Source organism: Coptis chinensis, chromosome 6 (assembly GCF_015680905.1).
Source record: "Coptis chinensis isolate HL-2020 chromosome 6, ASM1568090v1, whole genome shotgun sequence".
Taxonomy (NCBI): Eukaryota; Viridiplantae; Streptophyta; class Magnoliopsida; order Ranunculales; family Ranunculaceae; genus Coptis; species Coptis chinensis.
In genome coordinates this window covers 93,339,186-93,349,320 of record NC_141461.1, presented here as the reverse complement: position 1 = coordinate 93,349,320, position 10,135 = coordinate 93,339,186, and the positions used below count along the sequence as shown (strand labels likewise).

Below are 10,135 nucleotides of genomic sequence, written 5' to 3'. Positions count from 1 at the left end.
CCATTTGTACTAGTCGTAGTAACTAGACAAACTAGCTGAGCTAGGAAAGTAAAGAAAGATGTAGTCCTGGGTCAAATACTTTTGATTGCATGATATGGGTGTAGCCATATAAGTGTAAATTCCCTCCAGTTACTGAATTGGTTTGGTCTATATCTTTTAAAGTTCCAATTTATCTTTTGCGCCTAGACAGACCTGAAGCGTCGATTTCGTTGACATTGTTTTGCACTGGTGTCTGCCAACTTTGAGTTACTGAAAATAATCGCTTTGCAGGTCCTCCTGGGTAAGAAAGAGATCAGTGGAGAACAAATTGAGTACATTCTGGACCAATATCCTGCATAAACACCTGTAAGGCATCTTTTGGAGGAGGAGAGTCCAGGGAGCCTGCCATTTTTTGAAATGTAGCAGAAGTGTGATTTTGAGTTATCCTTGCTAACAGAGTCGAAAGGGGATTTACGGATTTACATTAGTGAGATGAATTTCCATGTAGATCTTGTAACCGCTTGACCACCCCAGAGCAAGGAACTTCTCCAATCTGTCCAAGCGGCTTTAGAAAGAAGTGAAGGGTAAACTAATTAAAACTGAAGCTATCAGTGAAAAGTGGTGCATATATGTGCTATTGATATTGCTTTGCAATTCTCGAGAGGCCTTCTTGATAATATAATTTGATAATCAGCGAAGGTCACGGCTGAGCGACTGAGACCTTCGCTGATTGGATATGAAATGCTTATTGCATATAATTGGGTGCTTCTACATCTCTGTTACAAGGACAAGGCACCCGTGGTGAGAAACTGTCGTTAGTGAGAGGTGAATGTCATTGTTTTGGGTGGTTTTGATTTTGATAAAATGTAAACAAATTTTTGTAATACACAGAATCATGAATACTGTACAGATTAGTCAGTTACCTATTCAGGCTTCAAAGCTTTGATTTTAATTAGCAAGTTATGTTCTCATTCATTTATTTTTTTAAATGATTACACAGTTTACAATTAAACCGATGTTAATTCCGGACCAGACATTGTACAATTTTGAACTGAATGATGAACAAAACCACAAGAATGTATTATTGTATATATTTACACCATTCATAAAGAATTCACCCTGATGACATTTGTAATGAAATTTGCATTTTTTATGTCGGCAAAAACAGAAAATCGGATGATCGAAAATTCAAATGAAGTTACGTACGTATGAAGCAAGTCAACAACATCTTACTATCTTACCGGTCGCAAAGGAAGAAGACTTGAAAGAAAAGTGGAGACCTGATAATACACTAAGATAAGATATTTGTGGTTTGTGGTGGTCTGCTTAGCTTGGTCGATCTTGGACTAGTACTCACCTTAACATCACTCCATCAATTATTATATTATAAGGTCAGTTCATTACAATTTTTTTCTTCCTTGTTTGTTGTTGTTATTATACACTTGATTATTACTCTTTTTTTAATCTCTCAAAAATATTATCCTACGTTCCATTTGTATGTTTATCTACTAATTCTCCACCTTTGTTACTTTTTTTTAAAATCGTCATTCATTGTTAAATGTTCACAACATAACCATGTTTTGCAAACTTATTTGAAATTTGAGCTAACCAATTCTACTGATAAAGTCCAATGATGACTATCTCTTAAAACTGATTTGTATTTTTAGCTAATAATTCTCCACTTTTACATGATTTTAAATGTGCAGATATCCGGTTCGTGCTTGAACGTTTTCCTTTGGTTCTTGTTATTAGAGGTTCAGAGAACAGCCAACTGCCCAAACAAGTGAGATTATACATATTCTCTATTTACTTAATGTTATGTATTTTACATATATCCTACTGGAGTAGCTCTATCATGTCTCATCACTTTAATTGACAACCAATGTGTTGTAATGACAGGTATGGAAGTTGCTGCATCAGTTGTTGGAAGCGTACTGACTTGTGCGCTTAATCAGTTGGGTGTCATATGTCTGAGTGACCAAATTCAGACATTGAGAGACAAAAAAGGAGAACTGATTGCCAGAGTTAATGAGGTGAATGAAATATTGCAAATTGCAGAGGTACAACAAGGAAAGACGCGCACAAGTGAAGCACAAGATTGGTTAAGTGATGCCAACAATGTTATAAATAAGGCGGATGATGTGGGCAAGGAAGCCAACGTGGGAAGGAGATGCCTAAGTGGAGTTTTACCGAATTGTTGTTCGCCTAATTGTCGTTCACGACTGAAGTTGCGTGAACAAATTTCGGAGTTCATTAAAGAGATGGTTGATCTATTAGATAAGGCTAGTCGATTCTCAGAAGAATCTTTAACGTTTTTGGGAATGGAGATGCCGACTACAGGACTGATTGGTAGTACTGCTGATGAGAACCTCAAGATGGTTTGGGAATGTATAGTAGGTGATAAGTTTGAGAAAATTGGTGTCTACGGCATGGGTGGCGTGGGAAAAACCACCATTATGAAGACAATCAGTAACCAACTCGTGCAAGAACGTATTCCTTTTGAAAATGTTTTGTGGGTCATCAGATCCAAAGCTGTTGATGCTCAAACACTTCAAAAGCAGATTGCGAAAGTACTCGGTTTGGATCTTTCTGCCGAACAAGATGAAGATAGTAGATCGTCATCATTGCTCAGAGCATTGCATAGAAAGGGAAAGTTTGTGCTTATCCTAGACGACATATGGAAGCCATTTAATCTACATGAGCTAGGAGTTCCCGAACCCACAAAAAGACAATGGGTGCAAGATAATATTGACTACCGTGTCAAGGGAAGTGTGCGCGAAGGAATGTTGTGCCGAAATATGTCAAAGTTGAGCAGCTTTTCGAGGACGAAGCATGGGAACTGTTCTTCGTAAATGTCCGTGAGGAGCTTGTTCCCGACGTGGAAGAGATTGCAAAAGAAGTTGTTGCGGAGTGTTGTGGTTTGCCCCTTGCAATCATCACAGTTGGGCGAGCTATGAGAAGCAAAGATGTTGGTGAGTGGCGAGTTGCATTATCAGATCTGAAGAAGTCTACAAGTTTGAACATGGACATAGAGGAACATGTCATTCAGCGTTTGAAGTTCAGTTACGATCGATTGAGGGAGGAGAATCACCAGAAGTGTTTCTTATATTGTGCACTATATCCTGAAGATTTTGAAATCAAGACTAGTGAGTTGATTGGGTATTGGGTTATGGAAGGGTTAGTCAAGGGGTCTAGCAAAGAAGAGGAAATGCTTCGTGGCCATGTTATACTGAATACACTAAAGCGTTGTTGCATGCTAGAAGAAGTTTCTTCAAAAGGTCGTGGTTATAAAGATGATAGGGACCTTGTTAAAATGCATGATTTGATTAGGGATATGGCTCTTTACATCACGAAAACAAAACCTAAATTCATGGTCAGAACTGGGCTTTCATCAACAGAAGTACCACATGAAGATGATTGGTCAGAAGATCTTGAGAGGGTTTCATTTATGCATAGTCGTATAGAAGATATTTCGATTATTCCCAAATGCCCTAAACTCTTGACATTCATCCTTTATAAAAGTTATTATAGTTTTTTCAATTGGTCGGAAGATATTTCACGTAGTTTCTTTATGCACATGAAAAGTCTCACGGTTCTCGATTTGTCCTGGACTCAGATTGAGTGGTTACCAGATTCAGTATCTGATTTGGTAAATCTTCATGGGTTACTTTTACTTTATTGTCAGAAATTAGTTAGAGTGCCTTCTCTATCCAAGCTTCGGTCACTGAGAGTGTTGAAGCTCACAAGGTCGGCCATAGAAGAACTGCCTCGAGGCATGGAAATGTTGGTCAACCTCAGAAGCCTTGATCTCAGTTACAATTATATATTGAAAGAAATGATCCCCACGGGATTGATATCAAAGTTTTCTTTACTTCAAGAGTTAACATTGCCGGATATGGAAAATCTCTCAAGCTCGACACAATTGGAAAATCTCTCAAGCTTGACACAATTGGAAAATCTTCATATCGTATTTCACGAGTTGTCAGACTTGGCCTATGGTGAATTTGGAAACTTTGAAAGGTTAAAAAAGTACTATATTCAGGTGGAAAAAATGGACAGAGTTTATGACTATATCAATCACTATATAATTCGAGGAGGCATGGAATCCACTGACCACGAGAGAAGTCTATGTTTGTCCAACTCAAAGGGTATTCCTTGCAATGCCCTCTCACTTCCGAAACGCATTCAATTTCTTTGGGTTAAAGAATTTAACCAAATCACAAGGTTATCAGAGTTGCCCTTAAATGATTCGCATCAGGACCTAAGAGAACTCTGGATTGATTCATGCAATTCAATCAAAATTTTATTGTCATCTAGGTTGCTTCAGCAGCTTCTTAACCTCCAAGTGATCCAAGTTGTGGATTGTACTCTATTGGAGGAGCTAATTGTAGAAGAAGAAGAAGAAGCAGGGCGCATCAACAGCAACCACAGTGGTACTGGAATTGATTATACTGTCGCACTCCCAAGGTTGAAGTCATTGATCTTCCACAATCTACCGAAACTGAAGAGCATTTGGAAGGGCGTGATGGTTTGTGACTCTCTTCAAACAGTTGTAGTATGCAATTGTCCTGAATTGAAAAGGCTCCCTCTATTCAACCGAGAACATCAATCAGCACCACCTTCTCTCAAAGAAATTTATGGAAAACGAGAGTGGTGGGATTCACTCGAGTGGGATTATCCATGTCCTGAACATCTCTTTCAAGAGTTCAATTATTAGGTTAGTTAAGGCTTTTATTCTTTTCAATTTTCCTTTTAAACTTTTTCATAATCTGATCTAATGAAATTTTCCCTACTATTATAAAATCAAGGTCTAGAAGAATTAATAGGTCATGCTGATGTTGTTGTTCAATTGATCCACAGATAAATTCAAACTTATATTGTTTTTTAGTGAAGAATCAGAAATTCAGGTATTGTTTTGGTTTCAATTGATTGAATTTTTGAATTTTATTGTTTTGTTTTTTCCAGTTGAACTGATTTCTACAATTTTTTATTGCGGGAATCGTCACCATTAATATTGGAACTTCTTTTGCTAATAGTAAAACTCAGCGATGGCAGTCTAATGTGTCACCAGTGTCAGCGAAACGACCAAGCATGCTGTTGTCTTTTGTTCCAATTGCACAAAATGTTACTGCCATCCTTGCATCAAGAACTGGTAATTTGAATTTAAAATGCTACTGGCATCTATTAACTATTAACTAGAAATCTATTTTCAATCTAGAGTAATTTGTGATTTTCATAACTGCGGAATGTGTTGTTTTGATGAATTGGTGAAAAATTGTGTTCACGCTACTCTTTACAGTTGTAACTCCCTAAATGTAATTTGTTAGGACTTAGAAGACCAAGAGTTTCGAAATGGGAATTTGCACAGTTCAAAAGTGCATATACTTTTTTTTTCTGAATTTTATATATGGCTAAATGACAATTTTGTGTAGTTTTATATAATGAGCTTATTTGAAAATTTTGGTTTCTCCATGGAGTTTAACAGGTACCCTGTAAAAATGAAGCAAATTGAGAATGCATGTCCTGTGTGGTGTTGAAATTGCAATTGCAAGGCTTGCTTGCGAGCGAATACAGTGGTGGTGTGGACTTTTGCTTTTTGCTTCTGTTACTTTTTACTTTGTGGTAATACTTTTAGAAGAATACCAACATAATATTTGTGTACAGTTCAGATGTAACCCAATCCAAATGTCAAACTTCAGCGGTTCCTCTACTTGCTACACGGAGTTTTGCCTCTCCTCCGATAAGTTGTTTTGGAGCAGGAATCTGAGATAGAAGTGGAAGCGGAATCACAGGGTAATATAATCAAATGTGGCTATTAGAATTGAAATTGGTGCTTTCTCTCATTGCTACTTTTGTTTCAAATAGCTGTCTTTAACTTTTAGGGTTGAGCGGAAGTGAACATCAGAAGGATGAAACTTGATGAAGATGAACGTCAGGATTGGACGATTGGTTTTGTCTAATACCCTCATGTTTGAATTGGCTTCTTCTTTCTTTCTTTTGTAGTTTTTTTTGTTATTTCAAAATATTGTTGTTACTTGCATCTGAAATTGATTTTTGTTTTTTATCTTTACTTTTTGTTTTTTTCGATTTGTCTGTGGTGGTGCCGGTTGTGTGTGTGGCAGTTGGGGGGGGGGGTTCTCATTTTACATGTCAAGTGGACCAGGGTCTTGTTAAAGCTATATGAGATCCATTTTTCTATGCGTGTCAAGTTCTAGAACTGGGGAAAGATTACTTGTATGGTGATATAACTCTGAGTCATTTTACATCTTAGTTGGAAAAGAGATTAGATCTATTTTTGTGGTTTGATCAGTAGCAAGTCCTGTATACATGTGTTTTTGTTGTTCGCTTACCAAAAAAGGAAAAGAGAAAACATAAAGTTTGCCATTTCTTATGATAAGTAGATTCATTTTATTAGACAGATGATCAATACAACAAACTGGGTGGGAAGGACATCTATATAACCTAGTACTCATTAGACCACCAATGCATCTTATGTTCCTCATTAGAATGGCGTGACTTATTCCCATCTCCTTGCCTTCTTCGACAGCAATAATTTCAATACATCCATTTTCAATTGTAATACATCCATTTTCAATTTCCATAGATGCTGGCCCAATCCTGATTGTCCATATGATCTCTGTCTCACATGCAGTCTGGAACTAAGGGAATGCCGCCAGCGTGGGGGTAGTGAAGCGTATTCTTCTCAGAGACAGTATGTTGAACGTGCTCGTAGTCAAGATACGGATGGCAAGGGTGCAACTACGGCATCAAGAAAAAGATCTGGCTGGTAGGGAGCTCAATCAGCAGAAGGTTCATTAACAGATGTGGTTGGTCGGTTTCCTGACTGGAGAACAAACATCGACTGTTCCATTTGTTGTACTCCAAAAAGTGGTGGTTGTGGTTCCAAGATTCTTGAATTGAGACGCATCCTCAAGGCTAATTGGGCAAGTAACTTGCATAATAGTGCTGAGAAACTGACTAGCAACTCTCAGTTCCCAAATGTTGATACCCCTATTGGCTGTTCTTCATGTCTTCCTTTTGTGGGAATGTCTTTAAAAATCCTGGAGTGAGGCGGGCAGCTTTCCGAAGTGATAGTAAAGACAACTACTTGTATTGCCCCAATGTTGTTGACCTGAGAAATGATGAAATCGAGCATTTTTAAATGCATTGGATGAGAGGTGAACCGATTATTGTTAGACATGTACTTGAAAAAACATCTGGTGTTACTTGGGAACCAATGGTCAAGTGGAGGGCTTTCAGAGAGACAGGTTCCAAAGGAAATCTCAAAGAGGAGACCCGTAGTGTTAAGGCTATTGACTGCTTGGATTGGTGTGAGGTATAGATCTCGTATTCCTTAACTTTTGTTACCCTGCAATCTTTTATCTATCAATGGTTGTGGCTACTTTTTTTGTCTAATTTGGTTAAGATTATTAAACTGTGAAACCTTGACCTAACTTCAACTAAGTAGGTACTGCTACTAGTAACTTCAGTCACTAACGTGTTGTATCTTATGAACACAGGTTCTGATAGGATAAATTATGAATGTGTAGTCTTATAGTAAAAGATATCTTATCCTATTTCCTTTTGATTATATGTATACAATATCTAAATCTGTACCAATCAAAAAAAGAAAAAGAAAAACAGTAGTTAAAAAATGTGTATTGCTTTTGTTTATAGCTTCCTCTCTAGTAATAAACTGGATGGGTTCATGCATGTTTTTTGGTTATTCTGTTTTTCCATATTGTTTTAACAAAGTCAACAGAAATTGCTACGTGGGTTACAGTAGAGATATTTTAACTGCAGATAATCTCATAGAAATTTTCTTATATTCTGTTTCCCTAACTTGCAAAGTTACACCTACAGAAAGGGCTTGTCAGTTGTGCGGTTACATTTTGTTTTCTCATTGTGTTGTAGGTTAAAATTAATATTCGTCAATTCTTCACAGGCTACCTAGAAGGTCGTATGCACAGTAATCAGTGGCCAGAAATGTTGAAGCTTAAGAAATGGCCCTCATCCAGTTCATTTGAAGATCGGTTGCATGGCCTGGTGTGGAGTTTATTGCTGCTCTCCCATTCAGTGATTACACCCCATCCGAAGTCTGGTTTTCTGTATCCTGCTACAAAATTTCCTGAAAATTTGTTGAAGCCAGACTTGGGGCCCAAAATGTATATAGCGTATGGATTTCCAGACGAGCTCGGCAGAGGTGATTCAGTTACAAAGCTGCATTGTGACATGTCTGATCCGGTATGTTTTTCTTACTCTAAATTTTTTTCTTGTGTTTAATGCTTTCGTGTTGTATATACTTTCTCTTGTTTTGTGTATCCTAGTGCTTGACATATTTTTCTCCTGGGCTATCTAAACACCTATTTGCTTACAATGGGTTGTCCTTTTTCATAATATGTTATTTGAGGGTATGAAATGCTTTTCTTCACTCTTCTATCTTTTGAAGACGTGTTAAGCTTTCTGCGTCTGTCCTATTTAAATATTGTCTTTGTGTTTCTTCTTTTGTTTTGGTTCAGTCCTAATTAGCCCTTCAGAACAGAAAGAAAATCATATGCATGATATGTTGTAGCTTATGGATCCAACTTAGGTTGCATAAATGCTTTCTGTTTTCCCTCCAGTTGGTGGTAAATGCTTACTCATTTACTTGTTTTAGGATTAAGTTGGGCTTTGAACAAAACTTTAAAAGAGAGTATTGCGCAACAAGTCCATTAACAACTGGTGGGAGTATTGTCATAAACACAGTATGATCCTTTTTGATTCATTGACACTTTAACAGGCATTGTAAATTACTTGTGATCACAATTCATATTTTTAGTTTCCTCTGCCAGTTTAAAGCTTTCATACTCTTTTAGTGTAGTTATATTTCAGATATTATCTCCTGCCATTTTTAGGTTATTTAGCAATTAGCATGCTAAATCGATAATTTTTGTATTGATGTCTAAATAGTAAAATATTTCTTATCATCCTATACCATTCAGTTGCCATAATGCCTTAATTCTTGTATGTTATCACTTGAAGAAATTGTGTGAAAAGAATTTCAAAATGGATTAGAAACTGAGGCATTGAATAGAGAATCAGGATGGTGCAGAAAGCTTTATCCCCCCCCTAGAGGTCAAGCCCACTACAAATTGCGCCGCTAGCCCCTTATTTTAAATTTAATTTTTGTTTTACTGACAATTCTATTTGATTAAATTGTAAGTACCTTCAGAGTGCACGACAAATAAGTTGTTGATAATTTTTTTAAGAAGTTGAGTACACTTTTGTCCATGCAAATAAGTAAATAACTATAAAAAGACCCAGAAAAAGCTCTCTGAAATTGTAACAGGAAGAACTGCTGATCTGCCCACCCTGGACCATAGAACATTGTTCTTTAAAATTTAGAGTGGGCTGAATGATAGGAGGCCGTGGACCGAGATGAGCAAGCTCTTGCCTGGTTGACAAGAATTATTATATTATGTGTTGTTTGATTTCGTCAAGCATCTGGAGTTTTTTTCGGGACGTTGCAAATTGTTTGTGTTTGTCAAGTGTATCGAGTACAAAGTTGGCAATATTGTTAAATCATAATGTCCTTGTTGCAGTGGGACAAAAGGAGAAGAAACGGGTTTACATCATCAGTTTTAGAAATTATTCCTTGTGAGGAGATGGAACATATTATGACGGTGTACAGAGAGAGTTGAGATTACTAGTGATTGAATAAAGTCCATACTGTAAACTTTTAAGACCTTCTATTCTTATAGTATCTTTCAAGTTGTACATAATGAGGTTGCCGAAGAAAAGAATAAGATTGCTGATAATGAATGCGTATGGCTGGAGCCATCCTCAGTATGTACAACCCCATTTTATAGTAAAGTATTTAAATTTCAGATTTCATTGCTTGTTTGCATTTGATTCTATATAAAGAAGAAAAGAAACTTTGGAAGACTTATTGGTGAAATACTTTGAAGATGAAATTAATAATTTGTTTATAATTAAGACAGCAAATGTTTATCTTGTTTATAACTAGGGATTGCCTGTGCCTTCGGCACGAATTCGGTTTGAAGTCGTCCCTCTTCTATAAAACCAAAAACACATTCTAATCTTGAATAGGTTATCTACCATGGTTAGAGAAGTTAAGCAAGGTACTTTACAATTAAGAGATGGCTGCTAGTGAGTA

General features: G+C 36.9%; 1 protein-coding gene across 26 annotated transcripts in view; it reads left to right on the top strand.

Moving 5' to 3' along the window:
* The first annotated feature begins 1,107 nt into the window (after positions 1-1,107).
* The window catches only part of LOC147495531 (lysine-specific demethylase JMJ27-like), a 15,032-nt gene continuing 6,004 nt past the window's right edge, over positions 1,108-10,135 (top strand). For 2 of the 26 annotated variants that reach the window (XR_015197549.1, XM_086564175.1), the window contains exons 1-11: positions 1,290-1,370; positions 1,686-1,762; positions 1,879-4,696; positions 4,840-4,886; positions 5,016-5,131; positions 5,465-5,558; positions 5,644-5,772; positions 5,862-5,948; positions 6,632-7,315; positions 7,894-8,223; positions 9,561-9,907. Coding sequence is in view for 4 of the 26 variants with exons in the window: in XM_086564175.1 (XP_086420301.1) it covers positions 7,142-7,315; positions 7,894-8,223; positions 9,561-9,659 (603 nt within the window). In the remaining 22 variants the exon portion in view is untranslated. The other 24 variants (XR_015197541.1, XR_015197561.1, XR_015197543.1 and 21 more) reach the window with 23 other exon arrangements.